The following is a 20,485-nucleotide window of genomic DNA, read 5'->3' on the forward strand; positions in this document are numbered from 1 at the left end:
GGTTCCCCCAATTTAGAATAGGTAAAATCAGAAAATTACCTAATGACGTATAGTATAACAGAAAGATCAAAACATTGAGAATCAGAAGACCTATGTCTGAACCCCTCTTTGCCATCTTCTAGCTTTAATTTTGGTTAATTTATCTAGCCTATCTGAGTGTCCATTTCCTTATCTGTAAAATAATAAACTCTAGTCATTGTGATTATTCGGTAAGACAATGCACTAAAGTACATTGTGTCGTGTCTGACATATAGCAAGTATATGCTCATTAAATGTATTCTTTTCCTTGTTTTAGCTCCACCGCCCATTGCATGTGACCTTGGACAAGTCACATAACTTATCTGTCTCCTCATCCACATCTATAAAATGAAGTCATGGGACAAATGACCCCTAAGAATCCTCTCATTCTGCCTACAGTTCTCCTCAGCTTGGCATCCAGGCTGTCTCCCCGCCGCTCCCCCCACCCCCTGTACACGCTTCGCCCCAGGGATCTGGCTGGTCTTCCAGTGCTCCCCACTCGACTCCCAAAGAAGCCCCCAAGATCAGCTGCTCGGTTATAAAGAATGCCGCTTCTTCTCTTTGCAATTGGCTGCCCAGAACTCCGCCCTCCTCAGTAACTCGCCTATGGCGGAGCTGGAGCGCGGCAGCTCCCGCCCACTCTGGTGATTGGCACAGGACCTGGCTCCTCCCCGCCCCCGCTTGACTGACGGCTGGGCTGCGGCGCCGCCTCAGTCCTCGGGCGCTCGCCGGCGGGGTTGGCTGGGACCGTTAGCTCGCCAGGCTGGCAGGCTCCGGGCCGCTGCTCCGCGAGCGGCCGGGATGGAGACGATGCGAGCGCAGCGGCTGCAGCCCGGAGTGGGCGCCGGCGGCAGGGGCACGCTGCGAGCGCTTCGGCCCGGGGTAACTGGGGCCGCGGCGGCCGCCGCCACACCCCCGGCAGGCCCCCCGCCCGCACCGCCACCCCCCGCCCCGCCCCCACCGCCCCTGCTCCTGTCGGGGGCCCCTGGGCTGCCGCTGCCCCCCGGCGCCGCCGGCAGCCCAGCTGTGCTGCGGGAGGCCGTGGAGGCGGTGGTCAGGAGCTTCGCCAAGCACACGCAGGGCTATGGCCGAGGTGAGTCTGCGGGTCTGGCCTCCTACGGGACACCCTCTGGGAAGGAGCCTTGCTCCCATAGTCCTCCGGATCGCTTTTCCTGGCGCAGAGCCCGCACATGCATTTCCTTTTGGGGAGTTTCCTTCTGAGCTACGCACACACACATACAGAGGCACAGCTCATACACACCTCTCACCTCCTCCCCTTTATTGAGTTACTACTATATTCTCCAAAGACTCCTTTTTACAAACACAGCCATCTTTTCTTCCCAGCCTCTTCTCCTTCAGAAATGGAATTCTTCCTGTAGCTTAATACCTTCACATCCCTTTGCCTTTGAGGACCAGTCCCCATTGTGTAGGGTCCTATCCTTTATCTCAGGCCCAGGATATTTCTCATCCAGACCCTTTCCTCTGATCTCACAACTCCTGGGCTCCTCCATTAATTTACTCCACCTCCTTAACCTTTTTTTTCTTTTTTTAAGATTTTTAATTTTTTTTTTAAAGTGATCTCTACACCCAGCGTGGGGCTCGAAATTATAACCCTGGAATCAAGAGTCGCATGCTCCACCAACTGAGCCAGTCAGGTGCCCCTCCATCTCCTTAATCTTGACCTTTGAATTCTTTTCTTACTTATTCTCACTCTGAAATTTCCAGTGCAACTTCAGACTTGCTGGGGTATTCACAAGTCACTTATAATTGTGCTTTTAAAGGTGGAACTATACTATTGAGCCCAAACCAGCTTCCTGTGACTTAGTACCTCACTTTGGTGTCTCTTAGTATGGAGCCTCACAACTCTGGTCTCTCTGTCTGTCTGGCTCTGTTTTCCTGGCTCTTGCTCAGGAACTGAGGATAAATCCGAGGCCTTGGCTCTCTCAATGTTAAATTCTGTGGAAATGAGCCAGGCAGAAACCTACTTCCATTAAAAATCTTCTTCTTACACATGCCTAATTTCTGGGGTTTCTGAGAAGGGGAATGTGAGGATTTTCTTTGTTGTTTTTGTTTAATCAGTGTAGAATTTCCTGAGTTTGAGCTCCAGATTTATAGTGTAACAAGACACAATATAGTCAGGGGTGTGGGATACAGAATTTAGGTCTGGAATTCCTGAGACATCACTTCTTTCTGCTTGGTTAAATCTTGCCTGACCTGGAAGTGGCTACATCTCTAACCTTCTAGTTGGACAATAATACAGAGAAAGGTTGTAAGGCTTTCTCTATGGACAGTAGTGACTTTTTTTTTTCTTCCTGTGAAAGTGTAATGAAAAGAGCATATGCGGGTTTTGGAGTCAGACAAGCATGGATTGAATCCCAAATTAAATCTCTGTCACTTGCCTGCTCTGTTTTTGGGGAAGTGACTTAACTTCACCATGCTTCAGTTTCCCCAAGGGTTTTGAGGGGGATTAAATGAGATATTGCACCTAGCACATAATAGGTACCTTAAAAAATGATGAATATTACCTCAAATTTATTGGTTCATATTTCCTTGGAAAGAACATGTCTCATTCTCATTTTCTCTCATTCTTAGACCCAGACAGTGTAAACGCAAAGATTCCAAGGAAAACAGATTTTTAGCTCCATGTGTTATATGTGCCCAACGATACATTTACCATCAGATTCCTTTTGTTCTTCAACATTTTGAACTCCTGCCATGGGGCTGGCACTCTGCTAAGTGCTGGGAATGTAAACGCACATTCAGAAATGTGTGTTCTGAAATTCATCATGGGGAAATATAATTACTTGTCTCATTTAATTCCTAGATTTAACAGGGTTTTGTGATGGAACTGTCATCAGCTATTGTCCTGCTGCTTCCAGTCTTTTTAAAATTGAGATCAATGGAAGGTCTTTGCCTTTGAGCATAGGAGCAGTTCCTTAAGTGTGAACCCTTCCTCTTGGAAACTTACAGGTGTTTATTAGAATTATATAAGAGGGGATCCCTGGGTGGCGCAGCGGTTTGGCGCCTGCCTTTGGCCCAGGGCGCGATCCTGGAGACCCGGGATCGAATCCCACGTCGGGCTCCCGGTGCATGGAGCCTGCTTCTCCCTCTGCCTGTGTCTCTGCCTCTCTCTCTATCTCTCTGTGACTATCATAAAAAAAAAAAAAAAAAAGAATTATATAAGAGTGTACCCTTTTTCTTGTCTGTGTTACCTAGAGAGCCTCTGGTTTGGCATCCAAACTGAGTGTCCTGTAAAAACTTTTTCATTTCCTTAGACAGGATGAAGGAGCAAGGGGATTTTACTGACAAAGAGCAATCACCCTGGCTCCAGACTCTGTGACAATTCCTTCCTCCAACCTCCCTAGCTCCCACCACACTCCTCATTATTCCTGAGTTTCTCATTTCCAGTCTGGATGGCCAGCCAGTACTTTGGGAAAGTTTGGCAGATAGTTCAGCTTCAGGCAAGCAGAATCTCTGCTGATTTGGCTCAGAAGTCCTTCACCACATGGAATCACTTATTCTGCTTCGATTAATAGGCAAAACTGCCATTGGCATGTGCCCACATACCCTTGTGACTGATGGCATGGTATTTGGGGGCTGGCTCTATTTCCCCCAGAATATAATTTACTTTGATCTTTGCCTGGACCTTTATCTGATACAGTAATGCTTTACTGTATCATCTTCAATTCACATTCTTTACCTTCTTTCTGACTGCTCTAAATTCACCTTTTCCACCTTTAGGTTTACCTGTACCCATGTAGGACCCCAGCATTTATTTAAAAACACAAAAAGAAAACTCTTCTTCTATTTCACCTGTTTGTCCTATATCTCGCCCCCACCCCACACACACCAAGTTCCACCTAAGATACACACATAACTCAGTATGCTGTAGGATCTTAATCAGCTTGTGGTGCATAGGGTTTGCAATCAGAGAACCTCATCCTGTCAAACAGTGGCTGTGTGATTTTGAATAAACTGCTTAATCTCTCTAGGCCCCACCTGCTTCATTCATTCGACAAATATTTATTGATCACCAGATGCCATGGCGAACAAGACACTCAGTCCCCATCTTCATGGAGCTCACAGTCCACTTCACAAGTATGTGTGAGGATTAATGGTGCAATAAGGCAGGATAGGGCAATAGAAAAAGGGTCAGCTTTGAAACAAACATTGGTTCTAAATCCTGGGTCTACCACTGTGGCCTGTGCCTTAAGTTGTTTACTTTTTTTTTTTTTTTTTTTAAGATTTTGTTGCTAAATAATCTTTCCACCCAACATCGGACTCAAACTGACAATCCTGAGATCACGAGTTGCACACCCTGATGGCTGAGTCAGCCAGGTGCCTTAACTTGTTCACTTTTTAAAAAAATGTCTATTAGAAACTTACCTTGATAGTTTTGTGTGGATTAAATGAGAAAACGAGTGTAAGCCTCACAGCACATAGTTAGTACTACTCAGTGAGTAGTTGCTGTTATTATGCATTTGGAAACCCTTGGAGAACTGAAGATGCTAGGTATTCGTCACATTCCCATTTCCTTTGTCCCTTTTTACACATGGCCTGTGGTCCCTTTCTAATATTTGACAGCTGACAATCCCTAACACTGGCATGATTGACTGATCAAGTCACTTTCCTTGGTCTGGAGCTTCTGCCCTGCGCTCCTTAAATGTGTAGTTTTTGAATTACTGCTCTCTCTTTATATCACAGTATGTTGACATGCTTGGAAGTGCTGTCCAGCTACTCCACCAGGTTGAACAAATGAAACTTGTGTGGTATTTTCTGTTAGTTGTTGTTCCTTTTTCCTCGGAATCACAGACCGCTTCTTTGTCTACAAGTGACTGTGGAGTTAAATTGGTAGTCTGAATATTTCCAATTTTTGGAATATTGGATTAGATTCTGTAGTAGTTTCCTGCAGCTGCTCTAACAAATTATTGCAAATTTGGGGGCTAACCACAACAGAAATAGATTCTCTCACAGTTCTGGAGGCCAGAAGTCCACAGTCAGTATCACTGGGCCAAAATCAAGGTGTTAACAGGTCTGTGCCCCCTCCAGAAGCTCTAGGGGAAAATTTGTGTCCTTGCCTCTCCCAGCTTCTGGAGGCTGCCAGCATTCCTTGGCTGGTGACTGCATCACTTTGATCTTTGCCTCCGTGTTCACACTGTCCTCTCCTCTTCTGTGCTTTATCAGTTCCCCTTCGTAAGGACCCCTGGGATTGCAGTTAGTCCCTACCCGGATACTCCAGGATAATCACCCCATCTCAGAATCCTTAATCACATCTGCCAAGTTTTTGCCACCTAAGGTAACCTTCACAGGTTTTAAGGATTAGGGCATGGACATCTTAGCAGGGGGCATTTTTCAGCCTCCTATAGTCCTCGCCCAAAGTCACTGTCATTTTGCAATTCCTCCCTTCCAATGAGTCTATGCACTGGGCCATCCTGTTTCCCCAAGTTGAAACAGGAAATGTCAGATGGAATATTGTTAACCAGCTTCTCTGTCTTCATAATAATGTGAATTAAGCAGGGCCAGCCTATTCTCGCTATCTTATTTGATCACGGAGAACCTTCCCATTCACCTATCAGTTTGCATTAGCTATTTATCCGTGCTCCCTCACCACAAAATTGTATTTATTTTTATGACAATTTTTTTTAAAGATTTAATTTATTCATGAGAGACAGAGAGAGTGGCAGAGACACAGGCAGAGGGAGAAGCAGACTCCTGGCAGGAAGCCCGATGCAGGACTTTATCCCAGGACTCCCAGATCACACCATGAGCCGAAGGTAGACGCTCAACCACTGAACTACCCAGGCATCCCTATGACATAAAGTTTTTTTTATTGTAATTTCAGGTGTTGGGTTTTTTTTAATGATTTATTTATTTATTAGAGCATGTGCATGGGAAGGGGCAGGGCAGAGGGAGAGAGAATCTCAGGCAGACTCCCTGCTGAGCTCAAGAGCCCTATGTGGGGGACGCAAGGGGCTGGATCCTAGGACCTTGAGATCATGACCTGAACTGAAATTGAGAGCCTGCTGCCTAATGGACTGAGCTACCCAGGTGCCCCTAATGTGTTGTTTTAATGATTTCACCGTATGGTAGATAGATTCATCTGTGTCTCTCATCACACTTCGACATTTGTATTTTATCTCCTAAGGACCCAAACCAGAATTATTCTTTTTCGTTATTGTTCAACATCATGGGGCAAGCATTTAAATATTCTTTGGAACCTTGGTCTTGCTTGTCTTTTACCCCAGCATCTTCCAGTTACTACTAAAAAGCAATTGTAGCTGTCACATGTGTATGTCTTAATCACTGCCAGCTCCCTCCGACCTCACAGTTCTTCAACCATCCTCATGTAAACCACTAGGTGCATTGTTCCTTATCAGAAAATCTGATAAAACTATGGGCATCCCCCCTATAGTCTGCACACATGTACTATTTCACTATGCATTTTAGGGGACTTGTGATCTCCCATGAAGCTCAGTCATGGAACTGATCTTGGATGCTGGGTTAAGATCCCCAAATTGGAAAGAACATTGGCATCGGGATGTCTACATTCAATCCCTGGCTCTGCCATAGCATGTGACCACAAGCAGGTCATTTCCCCTTTTGTGACCTGTGTTGGACTAGATGATCTCCCAAAATACCTGTCACCTCTAAAAATCAATGAGTCTGCGAACAGTTTCAAATGTGGATCACAATTTATTGCTTTTCTCCTGATCATTCTGCACAATTTTCAGTTTTGTCCATTTCTAAAACATGACTCCCTATTTCCTTTGGGTTTGAGTAATCATTAAAAAATAGTCCTGTACTGTGTGCCAAGAGAGATTTAACTGGATGTAGACTGGATACACGCTTTTTAATAGGACCTTCCCAGTTACAATGGTTTCCTCCCCTTTCTCTTTATTTCAATATTCTCCCTTGTTTGCATGTCAGGAAAGCTGTCACCCAGTGCATTGTGCTAAATTGTCTCAGAGAGGGAACTGGGGCTGAAAAGATCTCAATGGAAAGAACAAAGATGGCTAAGCTTTCTGGGCAGCAGTGACCTTTGAAGAGCCCCTGCCAAAACTAAGGGTGGGAAAGACAGAGTTTCCTTTTCATGCTGCCTTTTAATGGAAGAATGAACATTGTAAAAAGTCAGTTAAATATAGGGTTTTAGGAAAGAGCTTGTGTGGCATCCAAGCTCCAGCTGGTACATGGAGTGCTTGCTTCAGTTGCAGAGCAGGTGAGATAACAGTTATTGGCCACTAGATTTTGAATGCCTCGCTGGCTGGCAATGTGTATTATTCATCTTTACATCTCTAATGCTTAGAATAGAGCTATGTACATATTATGTGCTCACATTTCTGCTTAATGTGTGTGTAGCAGCCATACAAATGTGCTGTTCAAGTCTCCTGCTGCAGGGGCATAACTGCCTGACAGCCTTAAGCTGCCATCCCCTCTGTGTCCATCACCACATTGCCCTGAAGCTACACATCGTGCAAGCTGCCCCCAGCCAGTGACTGAGCCCAGCATGGGCACTAACTCAGGCACATCCTGATGTGGATTTCCTTTGGCTTGTAGACTTCCTACTGGCCTGGCCAAACCTTTCTTGGAACTGCACTGCTGACGGAGATTCTCACATGTAGATCTCCTTCCTTCCCACACACCCTTTCTACAGTTGTCAGACCTTTAGCATGGTCTGAAGCCTCTCCCTTCTCCTACTTCCTCCCCAATAAATCTGCTTGTGTATCCAATCTTGATATCTTCTCCTTGGCAGACCTAAACTAACACAATATAAAAGAATGAATGAGTCCTCATAACTAAGAGTAGAGAGTGTCATGTTGGAGGATATTGGAGAATGCATGTGATCATTTATTATTGTGAGTCCTTTATTAAAGCCACTTGAAGGATGCCTGAGTGGCTCAGTGGTTGAGCCCGTGGCTTAGGTCGTGATCCCCAGGGTTCTGGGATCAAGTCCCACATCAGGCTCACTGCAGGGAGCCTGCTTCTCCCTCTGCCTATGTCTCTCTCTCTCTCTCTCTCTCTCTCTCTGTCTCTCATGAGTAAATAAAATCTTAAAAAAAATAAAATAAAAAGTCACTTGAAATATTGGGAACCCTGCAGTCAAAGTGATCCTTTCCAAAAGAAAACTGATTTCATCCTCCTGTCTTAAACCCTTCAATGGCTTCCCACTGCTCTTAAGATAAATCCAGTACTCTGATGTGGCCTGCAAGGTCCACTTGGTCTCATCCCTGCTAACTTTGCAATCTAATCTTGTTATACTTTCCCTCACTCTCTCTTTTCAAGCCACACTGGTCCCTTTTATTTGCCATCTTCTCTGCTGCTACAGAGCCTTTCTATAGGTTGTTCCTTCTCTTCAGATCCCTATTCTCACCTTTTTGCCTAGTGAATTTGTGCTCGTATCTGTATTTATATATCACTTTGTCAGGATAGCTGTCTTTGACCTTCTTTTTTTTTTTTTTTTTTTTTAAATTTTTATTTATTTATGATAGTCACAGAGAGAGAGAGAGAGAGGCAGAGACACAGGCAGAGGGAGAAGCAGGCTCCATGCACCGGGAGCCCGACGCGGGACCCGATCCCGGGTCTCCAGGACCGCGCCCCGGGCCAAAGGCAGGCGCCAAACCGCTGCGCCACCCAGGGACCCCATGTCTTTGACCTTCTTAACGAGGTCAGATGCCCCTATCACATTTCCTATCATTTACCAAACTCCTTTATAGCGCTTTTTCATTTGCTCGAGGTCCTCTGGTTAATCTCTCTCTCTCCCTCTTTAGGCTGTAAACTGCATAAGGAAAAGGAACAGGGTATGGTTTTGCTCGCTCTTATGGCCTAGCATCCAACACGTAGTCTAGCACAGAGTAGGTACTCAATACATATTTGTGCAATGATTGAGCCAAGTATTGGGGGACAAGGGGACTATTCTGGAATACAGTGTTTTGAGTCTGGGGTTTGATTTTATCCTAATATGTTAGCGGTTACTGTTTGACAAAAGGTGGCAGAAGTCAAGAGACTTCTGGGTCAGAGACAAAGGACTTTTTATTCATAATACAGCAGGTAGCATAAGCATCAGATTTGTTTGCATCAGTTTCCCTTGCCTCCTAAGTCTGATGTGAAGGGCTCAGGTCCATGCTTGCATAGGCCATAGGTTGCATTACAGAAGAGGAATGCTGAGCTTTCTGCCATTTCCTAACAAGCAGAGAGCAGGCTTGTTCTTTGTCCTAGAGAGAGACATTATCTCATCCCTCAGGTTTCTTGCTGCAAACAATCATGATAAATGACCCAAGTAAAGAGCAGCCAAGTCCTTCAAACCCTGGCATACCTAGCAAGATGGAAAAGGAGCACAAAAGACCTGTGAAGGAGTGTCTCTCAATATACAGTTCCTCCCAAAATTTCTTTTACCTAGAGAACTCCTCAGAAGACAAATTTATGCACACATACACACACACACACACACACAGTCTAGTGTGTACATATACATAATATTCCAGGATGGAAAAGGACTCTGGCTATAGGTTTGCTCACCTGAAGCATAGACTTGACGATGGCTAAAAGGGCCATTGTCACATTTCTGTGAGTGGCAGGATTGCACAAAGTTTAGGAACATTGACTCTGGAACCAGGATAGCCTAAGTTTGAATTCTTACTCTGCTACTTTCTAGCTGTTACATCCTTGGGCAAGGTGTTTAACTTCCCTATGTCTCATTTTCACTCATCTGTAAAATGGGGATAATGAAAGTACCTGCCTCATAAGGCTTTTGTGATTAAATAGGTGAAGCCTTGATAGCTGTGCATGACACACAGGAAATGTTCAGTAAATGCACTTCTTATTGTGCTGGAAATTATTATTCTAGGCCACCTGACCAATTGTGGAATGATCAACTTGCACTTCATGAAGCAGGGATAATGGTCTGCTAACCTGGAAACTCTGCCTCCAGTATTCAAGTTACTCAGCTTTGGTGTTCAGGACTAATCAAAATGTGAACCAGAGAGGTGGAGAAGGAGGCCAGGCATACTCTGGTCTTGCTATGCAAACCCCTTAATCACAGTCTAGGTTTATTAATTTAAATGTATTTAAATGGTGTTAGGGAACTAAGGCAGGTTAGATTCTTAATGGAGGTACAGGTTGCAGATACCGTACTGAAGCACAGAACCACTTTGGATATGTTTTCACTGCTGAATTTAACTGCTTCTCTATTTGTAGTGAATGTGGTGGAGGCACTTCAGGAATTCTGGCAGATGAAGCAGTCCCGTGGGGCAGACTTGAAGAATGGGGCTCTGGTGGTTTATGAGATGGTTCCCTCCAACAGCCCTCCTTATGTCTGTTACGTCACTCTGCCTGGGGGAAGCTGCTTTGGGAGTTTCCAGGTAAGAGTTACAAGGTGGCAGTAGCAAAGATAAATGCTTAGCTGTAGTAGTAGTTCTCTCCATCACTTTGGCCATTAAATCTTTGTCTGAAATCACATATTTGAGGGCCTGAACCAATTCTGGGCAGATCATTCTGGTAAGCATCTGAGGTTCATTTAGAACCTCAGTAGCCTTTCTTTAGCCTGTAAAAACTCACATCCATTTTGAATTGGAGTGATGATGAATATGCCCTTACTCAGTGTGTCAGACTACCGTCACCTACCCCATGTTCTAATCTGTCCAACTTCCTGCCATCTCTTTTGAGAACACAGAATAATATTCCCTACCCCCAGGACTTTTTCATAGGCAATTACTAAAGAAAGTAGTGTTTGAGTTCTTTAAGAGGTCAAAGGGGAAGAACTATGTATGGTGAAAATAGTGCTCATCTGAGTTAGAAGATCCAAATTCTCATTCCCCTCACTGCCAGCAGGGCAAGTCAGATAAATTCCCTGGGCCTCAGTTTCCCCATCTATAGCATGAAGGAGATAGGTTAGTTTATTTCTAAAGTCTTTCCAGTGCTAACATTCTACAATTATTTGAAAGAACTGTGATGTATGAAGAGTGGTTGCTATTATAGAGTAATAAGAAATTTGACTAGTGGACTTTGTCAGCTTGGACCATGACATACCGTGGCCAGGGCCAAAAAGTGCAGAAGGTGTTGTGCAGCCTATCAACCTCATCATTAGATACCTGCACAATAGATCCTGGATTCAGGTGTGGCTTTGTGAGCAAGTGAACATAGAGATAGAGGGGTGTATCATTGGTTTTGACGAGTACATGAGCCAGCCTCCTATTAGTTGATGCCGAAGAGATTCATTCTATTTTTTTTTAATTTATTCATGAGAGACACAGAGAGAGAGAGAGAGAGGCAGAGACACAGGCAGAGGGAGAAGCAGGCTCCATGCAGGGTGCTTGATGTGGGACTCGATCCTGGGTCTCCAGGATCACGCCCTAGGCTGAAGCCAGCGCTAAACCGCTGAGCCACCCGGGCTGCCCGAAGAGATTCATTCTAAAACAAAGTCAGGAAAACAATGGGGTAGGATCATACTATAAGGAGATAATATTACCCTGCTCCAAAGTGTCTCCAACTAGAAACAATCAATGAAGTGAAGAATTCTTGAGAAGGCCATGTAGTTTGTTTTTTTAGATGTCCTTTGTTGGGAGTGCAGTTCTAAAATATTTGTTTGTATTGTTTTGATTACCTTTATGTTAGTCCCAGAGGACAGTAAATGCTGTGGGATTGTTTTTATTTAAAAAAATTGACTAGTGTGAATATTGTCATCAAAGATGGACTTTTTACATTCCCCATAGGAAGGTAGCCTGCTGAAATGTCAACTAGAGTCTGAACAGGAATTTAGAGAATAGACATTTTTTTCTCTTTTTATGGTTTGAATAACCCTTAGACAAAGTTATAACCCCTGCCATGTGCTTCCATAGCACCTTGAACTTCCCTTATCATATCACTTATTTTTTTTAAAGATTTTATTAAAAATAAATAAGATTTATTTAGAAGATTTTTTTTTTTAATTTATGATAGTCATACATAGAGAGAGAGAGAGGCAGAGACACAGGCAGAGGGAGAAGCAGGCTCCATGCACTGGGAGCCTGACATGGGATTCGATCCCAGGTCTCCAGGATCGCGCCCTGGGCCAAAGGCAGGCGCCAAACTGCTGCGCCACCCAGGGATCCCTATTTAGAAGATTTTATTTATTTATTCATGAGAGACACACACAGAGAGAGAGGCAGAGACACGGACAGAGGAAGAAGCAGGCTCCATGCAGGGAGCCTGACGTGTGACACGATTCTGGGTCTCCAGGATCAGGCCCTGGGCTGAAGGCAGTACTAAACCGCTGAGCCACCCAGGCTGCCCCATATCACTTATTACAACATATCATAATTGGTTATCTCTCCTGATGGATTATGCTCCATGGAGGCAGAGATAGTGTGTGTCTTCTTTCTTGTTCAGTTTTAAATCCTTACTACCAACTCATCACCCAGCAAAAAGAAGGCACTTAATAAATCCGTGGCATGAATGAGGGCCATTGTAGTTCAGTTCCTGCCTCACACACAGAAAAATCCTAAGGAGACTTCATTTCAAATATGGTAACTAAATTTTTTACCTCAGAACCCCAGCCATTTCAAGAAAATAAATATATGCCCAAGATGACTAATGTTTATACTTTCTCTTGTAGAGAATAAGATCTCTCCTCTCTTCTCTCACCATATCTTACTGTTGAGTAAGGGTTTGATAATTTTATGGTGATGTCCATAATTGGACCATTATAATAATTTGATTTTTTTCCCCCAAAGAATAGAATGATCTATCTTGGCCTCTTTTAGCTTGTACTTTTTTATACCCATTTTGGCAGTGAAATTTCTCCTGCTGGTTTTCTTCATGGATGACTTTTCAGGAATAGCACCATACTGTAGAATAAGCAGCAAGCTAGTGAGTAGAGACAGACCAGCGAATAGAGAAATTGAAGATGATGACTTAGGGTTAATGCACCAAGCACCATATCCTGAGAGACCTGTTAGCTAAAGGAAGTTGGGAGTTATTGATACTAAGCGTAGTTAATTAGCAAACATATCCTGATCTACTTTTTTTTTTTTTAAGATTTTATTTATTTATCCATGACAGAGAGAGAGAGAGAGAGGCAGAGACATAGGCAGACGGAGGAGAAGCAGGCTCCATGCAGGGAGCCCAATGCAGGACTCCAGCCTGGGACTCTGGGATCACACCCTGAGCAGAAGGCAGATGCTCAACCACTGAGCCACCCAGGCATCCCCTGATCTACTTTTAAAAACTGTAACATTCCTTTCTTCCTTTCCTGTAAATCCTAATCATAAATGACAGAGGGCACAGAGGCCTTTGAGGCCACCAGTACTAAACCGCTGAATTATAAAGGAATGAATTATAAATGGAATGATGATGATGATGAATTATAAAGGAATGCTATGGTGTCTAGGGATTTGAGGTTGAAGGATTTAATACTTCTGAAAATCAGACTTGTTCTATGATACCTATATTGGATTCAATGTAAAAAACATGAGTTAACTTTCAGTTTTACTTGCTTTGTTCAAGCAGCTTTCCTTCCCCTTCCTACCCCTCTCTTCCTTTCTTCTAATGGGGGAAAAAGACTATAAATTCGTTCTTCAGACCTTGGACTTTGTTCAGGGATAGGTCATTGACTCACTGCATTATTGGGGGAACTGCCTGCTCGAAGCTAAAAGTGAAGCCCAACAATCCCAGATGGGTGCTTCTGGTGGAGAGTAGAGGTCTCTTCTGCAGAAGCAACCTAGACACAGATTTGTTCTACTCTTAGGCTATCTAGAGGGATGAAAACAAATCTTGCCTATGCACAGAACAGGAGAACAAGATGCAGATTTTGAACAGGCTGGTCAGAATCTGGCTTTTGAGTAATTAATTCTGTCTACAGTTTAAACTGTGGTATTTTTTTTTTTATATCCAGTGATTATAATGCTGACTTCAGCAGCCTTCTTCATTCTGGATTCAATTTGGTATGAGCTATCGCCGTCTCCAGTTCCTTAATGACTTCAGGATGTTGAATGAAAATTATGTTTCCAAATGCTTCAACCATTTTACAATATAAACTTTGGAGGGTGTGCTGAACAAACTGATTTATCCAAAGACTGTCCAAGTGTCTTCTAGCCCAGCGTTTCACACCCAGCGTTCCTTCCCCTTTTTTGGACACACAGACATATGTATTTTCTCTCTCTGCCCTGCCTAGTTTTGCCCCACAAAAGCTGAGGCCCGGAGGAGTGCTGCAAAGATTGCACTGATGAACTCTGTGTTTAATGAACATCCTTCCCGAAGAATCACTGATGAGTTCATTGAGAAGAGTGTCTCTGAGGCCCTGGCATCTTTCAATGTAAGTTACTGGGAGTTGAAAGAAAAGAGAATGGGGTTTGGAAGAACTGGCTGGTTGGGAAGTCTTGTAAATCACTGGGAAACAGAGCAGGAGTTCTTGTTTTCTTTCCTGTGTGTACCCCTTTCTGTTTATTCTATGGCAATGTTGTGTTTTACATGCTTCCTACGTCTCAGTCACTGATTCTATGTGTATGTTTATGTTTTTGTTGATATTTTGCCTCCTTCATTGTGTCTCTTTGGGATCTAGAAACCTTTGATTCAAGATTTATGGAATTTTAGAAATAAATCCAAAATAAAAATGGAGCTTAAATTCTGCTTTTCCCAATTTTGGTTTTAAGAACTTACTCTCTTCTGGGACACCTGGGTGGCTGCTCAACACCTCAGTAGTTGAGTGTCTGCTTTGGGCTTAGGGTGTGATCCCGGATCCCTGGATCGAATCCCCCATCAGGCTCTCTGTGGGGAGCCTGCTTCTCCCTCTGCCTGTGTCTCTGACTCTCTCTCTGTGGCTCTCAGGAATGAATGAATGAATGAATCTTTTAAAAATAAATAAAATCTTTTAAGAATAAGATGCATTTGCCCAGTTTTCCTTTAGGCTAGTCCAATTCTATATGCTGAACTCATTTTGTTATTTTGGCTAAATCAAGACTCTTTTCTATGTCCAATGTTCCCTCTTTGTAAGATAGGAAAAATTAGATTGACCTCTGTCTCCTGAGTTAATATGTGTGATGACTCTGGAGTCTTCTAGGTCTATGCTGACCAGCAGAATAGCCACCAGCCACATGTAGCTATTAGCACTTCATATGTGGCTAGTATGAATTGAGATGTACTGTAAGCATGAAAGAGACATCAGATTTTGAAACCCTAAGTATAAGAATGTAAAATATTTCATTAAAAACGTTTATGCTAACTATAGTCAAAATAATATTTTGAATATATTAGCTTAAATAAAACATGCTACTAAAATTAGTTTTACCTGTTTAATGTGGCAACTAGGAAATGTTATTTTTTAAAGATTTTTTTTATCTCAGAGAGAGAGAGCTTGCACTGTGCACAGGGTGGGTGGGCAGGAGAGAGAGAGAAACCCAAGCACACTCTATGCTGAGTGCAGAGCCCTACACGGCTGGACCCCACAACCCTGAGATCATGACCCAAGCCTAAACCAAAAGTCAGATGCCACCCAGACATCCATGGCATTTTTAATTAGGTTGGGGGTTTGCATTATATTTACTGGATAGTGCTGCTTGAGGTGATAATACCAATTGGAAATCTGTTTGTCTTTTCCTTTCCTCTGTTACAGGGCAACAGGGAGGAAGCTGACAACCCAAATACAGGGATTGGTGCCTTCCGATTCATGTTGGAATCCAATAAGGGCAAGTCAATGTTGGAGTTCCAGGTACTATTCCAGTACTTCTCTGGCTCTAATAACATGGATCAACATATGCAAATATATATATATATATATATATAGTTTCATTTGAAAACATCGCCTGCTATAAATATAAATATATATATATGTGTCCTATTTTTTTATGTGTCCTATTTTTTAAAATGTAAGTACCTTCCATTCCCAAAGGGCATATCAGAGTTGGTATGAGGTACTCACATAAATACATTTTGTAAAAAGTTCCCCATGTAATTCTGATGCAACCTCTCAATATAAAATCACTGTCCTGACACTTCATATTTTCTTACCCCAGGAACTAATGACAGTTTTTCAACTGCTGCACTGGAATGGCAGTCTTAAGGCCATGAGGGAAAGACAGTGCTCTCGGCAGGTAAGAGGTCCTATAGGTGAGAAGAGTCTGGCAGGAGGACTATGTTGAAGTGGCTGTTCTGTTAGAAATAAGCAGGCCTATAGTTACCAGTTTGTGAATACTGAAAGCCTCACTTAAAGTGCCCTCTTCATTCCTATCTTTCTTATTTAGATCTTAGCTGTGATTCTTTTGCCTGCCTTGCTTCACCCACCAGGAAGTTTCCCTTAAGAATCTCCTTAGAGGGCAGTCCCGGTGGCTCAGCAGTTTAGTGCTGCCTTCACCCCTTGATCTTGGAGACCAGGGATCAAGTCCCACTGTCAGGCTCCCTGCATGGAGCCTGCTTCTCCCTCTGCCTCTGCCTCTGCCTCTGTCTCTCTCTCTGTCTGTCTCTCATGAATAAATAAATAAAATCTCTAAAAAAAAAAAAAAAAAAAAAGAATCTCCTTAGAGGACGTAAGTGCTAACTTCACTTCACTTAGGGACACCAAGGCTAAGAGTTCCTAGTCCTGTTGGGTCAATGTGGTATGAACCCTGACCTTGTCAGTGATCTTCCTTTTCCTCTCCCCTTCCAGGAAGTGTTGGCTCATTATTCACACCGGGCTCTGGATGATGATATTCGCCACCAAATGGCATTGGACTGGGTGAGCCGGGAGCAAAGTGTGCCAGGGGCACTGTCTAGAGAGCTGGCCTCTACTGAGCGGGAGCTGGATGAAGCCCGGCTGGCAGGCAAGGAGCTGCGTTTCCACAAGGAGAAGAAAGATATTCTCTTGCTGGCTGCTGGGCAGTTGGGCAATATGCATTCTTCCAACTGCTAGGTGTCCACTCATATAATCCCCATCCTCTCTAGGCCTTTTTTTATAATGTCTTTTCTAAGACTTAGTTGATTTCTGTACATACTTCCTCAATTTTATACTTTTACATATATATATATTTTATACTTTAAAATATATATATATATATATGTATAAATATATATATATATATGTATGTATAAATTCTACACTCAGATTCCTATTTGCTGAGAGATCCCTTTTCTTCTAGTTTTTGGATGTAGTTTCATTTGAAACATTGCCACTCCACTTTGTAAGAAGAGCAGGCTGTCTTCAGAGTTTTGTTGGCTCTTAACACTCCTGGTTAACTCTGTAGTCATTTCAGTAGCACAAGGTGATTGACAAAGTGTTCTTATCATATAGCAGGGAGTTTGAATAAGGACTATGTGCCCCACACTCACCCTCATCCTGTTTTCTCATGGATTCCAAACAGGGTATGAGTATGAAGCTTTTGGCTTTGGTATATTGATCTAAGCCTACTTGGTACTGAGTTGTTCTTCAGTAACTAGGTATTTCCTGTCCTAGACTCCCCACCACTATCTTACTCCTCCTCTGACTTCAAGTGGTACTTCATTTTGAGGCTTCCTTTATTATTTGGAAGGAAATGGAAATTTGGTGTCTTGTTAAAATCATTCTTGAGGAACTTCCCAGAAAGAGGAGAGGAATTAGAAACACAGTCCATCGGTGTTTATCACCTAAATGCCTCTGGGGCATAGATACCATACCACGCTGGTAAACTAGCTTTCTTGATGTATTCTGTGCTCCAGAAGGGATCAGGGTTGAAGCTGCTTATCTTCCAACATTCCCTTTTCACTCCTCCTCCTGTGCTCACCCAGCTTAGTTGAGTCCAGTATTTAGACCTTCCTGCCTGCAGAGATTGGTAAAAGGGAAAACATATTTCCCTACTCTCTCTCCTCCCATCATTTTGCTCTTTGGAAACAGCTGTCCTGTTTGAGAGAGGCCATGTTCCTCTCTCTCTCCCTCAAAGTTGCTGCTGTTGCCACCTTAGATGTCCATAAATTCAGTTTTTTCTCTTTTCTCCATGTTGATTGCATGTTGAGAGCATGAGTCCATCAGGGAAATGAGCCTGGCATTATGGCACTTCCTAATTGGAACCTTGGGAGACTGCAGGAGGGCAAAGAGACTTGATGATCAACTATTTGTGTTTTTAAGACTCCCTCCCCCCACCCTCTCCTGGGTGAAATAGGAGATAAATGATCTTGAGTATAGCTAAAGCATTTCTCTTTGGGAGAAAATTTTCTAGGTCTCTCAAAGATGTATTTTCCCCTTGTTTCTATAATCTCCTTTATATTGTATGATAGTTCAGTGCACTTTCTAAAATGTGTTTGGGGAGTTTCATGTTTCTGCAATTGGACTTTTCATTTAATGATGATACACTTTGTTCTTAGAAATAGATTAGGAAATAGGCCACAATTTACTGTTTTGGACTAGATAGGGACAAGATGAAAGTCTGCTTTTTTGCTTTTGAAATAATCTTGGTGACCAGTACATATGGAATCAGCAGTAAGGAGTCTAGCAACTGTTTTAGTGTTTGAAAGGGACCTCCTTGAATTCTCTAAGCCCCATGTCTGTATACCATGAAGCTCATATAGAGTTGGAGTAGAGGCTCCTACATTAAATAGTAGGTATGTCTATTCAGCTTTTATTGATATTTATAATCCAGAAATCATAAACTCTCATTTCTCCTAAGATCCTTTCTCTGGGAAGTGTGAAGAGGTGTAAGTTATGGGAAGAACTTTTTCTTGCACCTCTTGGATTATTTTTCTCAAATAACAACCAGTAAGATCCCAAAGAACTTGAGAAAAATTGTTCCCTTATCTGTCCACTTTCATTGTTAAAGATTTTACTTACCATTTTAGTACTTCCTATGTATTTTATATGTATAATTTTATACAATTAAAAACAGATTTTTGTCTAGTGAGCCAGATTGATTCTTTCTTGAGACCTATATGTCAGAGGAGCTCTAAAATGACCCTTTCTTTTACAAGTACACTAAAAGAATTTTGATTAGTGTTTTTTCAGGTAGTAGAAATAAGATTGTTCTGTTGGGGGAAGGCGTTCTGCCTCCCCTTCTCCAGATATTTCAGGAGCCTAGATTTTCTCACTGGTCCTTTCTTCTCAAGCTCTATGCATTTCCTTTTTTTTTTTTTTAAATCTTATTTTTATTTTATTTCATTTATTCATGAGATACACAGAGAGAGGCAGAGACAAGCAGAGGGAGAAGTAAGCTCCCTATGAGGAGCCCAATGCGGGACTCAATCCCAGGACCCCGGGATCACAACCTGAAGCTCTATGCATTTCCACTGGCAATCTTACCCACCATGGTGACTTCAACTCTATAATACATACCATTCTCAAATCTATTTCTTTCACTGTTTTGAGCTTTTACATCTATATTTCCACATGTTGGACATCACCACCTAAATGTATTAACACAAGCTCTTTGAACTCATATTCAAAATAAAAGCTATTTCATATATGCTCCTCTTTTTTCTCCCCAAATCTATTTTTAGGACTTTTTAAAAGAATTTATTTATTTATGAGAGACACAGAGAGAGGCAGAGACATAGGCAGAGGGAGAAGCAGGCTCCTCTAGGGGAGCCCCATGTGGGACTCACACCCTTAGCCAAAGGCAGATGCTTACCCACAGAGCCATCCAGGTGCCCCTGTTATTCAGATTCTTATCTACCCAACTATCTAAGTTAGAATCTTAGATCCATCCTCAACTTTTCCCTACCATGATCTAATCAGAAGGGAAAAAAAGATTTATTTCTTTGAAAGACAGAGAATATGAGCAAGGATGGAGCAAGGGGAGAACAAGAGGGAATCCTGAAGCAGACTCTGCTGAGCACAGAGCTGGATCCCAGGACCCTGAGATGGTGACCTGAGCCGGACACTTAACCAAATGAGCCACTTGGGTGCCCCTCCTATATAAACTTCTTAATCTGTCCTGTCCATATCCACTGCCTTAGTTCTCAATCATTTATCATCTCTGGACTGGACCACTGTAATAGCTTCCTAACTAGCTCTGTCTTCATTCTTAACATCCTCCACACTATTGTCAGACTTCTTTCTAAAATACTTGGTAGTGTACCACTATTATGCTTAAACCATCACTTAACTATTATTGTCTTTAGCCGCATTCCCCAAAGTTTTATATGTGAACCCCTGGTATTATCTGAGACATTTTAGGTGGTAGATGGGCAAACATTTTTCATCTTCACTTATATTCTAATCTGAAACTGTAATAGAAAAAAATATATAGATTTTACCTTTATGGCAGTGATACTTAAATTCACTATAAGCTTGTTTAATTAATAAGTCAACTTAAGGAAAAATACTAATCAAGAGACAGCATGGGGGCTATCTGCAATTGTGAAAAATCATGAACACTCAAACACCTGAAATCAAGAAATCATTGCCTATGGGATAAAATTCCAAAATCCTTAGCATGGCATACATTTTGGCAGCAACCTGTACTTCCAGCTTTATTTCCTAGCCATGTAGCATCAGGTAAACAGAATTTCTTGCCATTCTGATATTTGTTCCTTCAATATGTATCAAATGTCTGTGTGTCTG

General features: G+C 42.6%; 1 protein-coding gene across 1 annotated transcript; it reads left to right on the top strand.

Moving 5' to 3' along the window:
- Positions 1-718: 718 nt before the first annotated feature.
- Positions 719-19,383, top strand: LIX1L (limb and CNS expressed 1 like). The gene is made up of 6 exons (XM_041756780.1): positions 719-1,111; positions 10,210-10,373; positions 14,162-14,302; positions 15,599-15,694; positions 15,999-16,076; positions 16,628-19,383. Exons 1-6 carry the CDS (start codon positions 820-822, stop codon positions 16,868-16,870), a joined length of 1,014 nt encoding a protein of 337 aa, XP_041612714.1. The 5' UTR covers positions 719-819; the 3' UTR covers positions 16,871-19,383.
- Positions 19,384-20,485: the final 1,102 nt, after the last annotated feature.

This window comes from Vulpes lagopus, chromosome 5 (assembly GCF_018345385.1).
Source record: "Vulpes lagopus strain Blue_001 chromosome 5, ASM1834538v1, whole genome shotgun sequence".
Lineage (NCBI taxonomy): Eukaryota > Metazoa > Chordata > Mammalia > Carnivora > Canidae > Vulpes > Vulpes lagopus.

Excerpts from the sequence above, each read along its gene's own strand:
- LIX1L (XM_041756780.1), top strand. The coding sequence starts at position 820 with ATGGAGACGATGCGAGCGCAGCGGCTGCAGCCCGGAGTGGGCGCCGGC. Across the intron at positions 1,112-10,209 it reads CACGCAGGGCTATGGCCGAG|TGAATGTGGTGGAGGCACTT; the intron begins GTGAGTCTGCGG and ends CTCTATTTGTAG. Across the intron at positions 16,077-16,627 it reads AAAGACAGTGCTCTCGGCAG|GAAGTGTTGGCTCATTATTC; the intron begins GTAAGAGGTCCT and ends CTCCCCTTCCAG.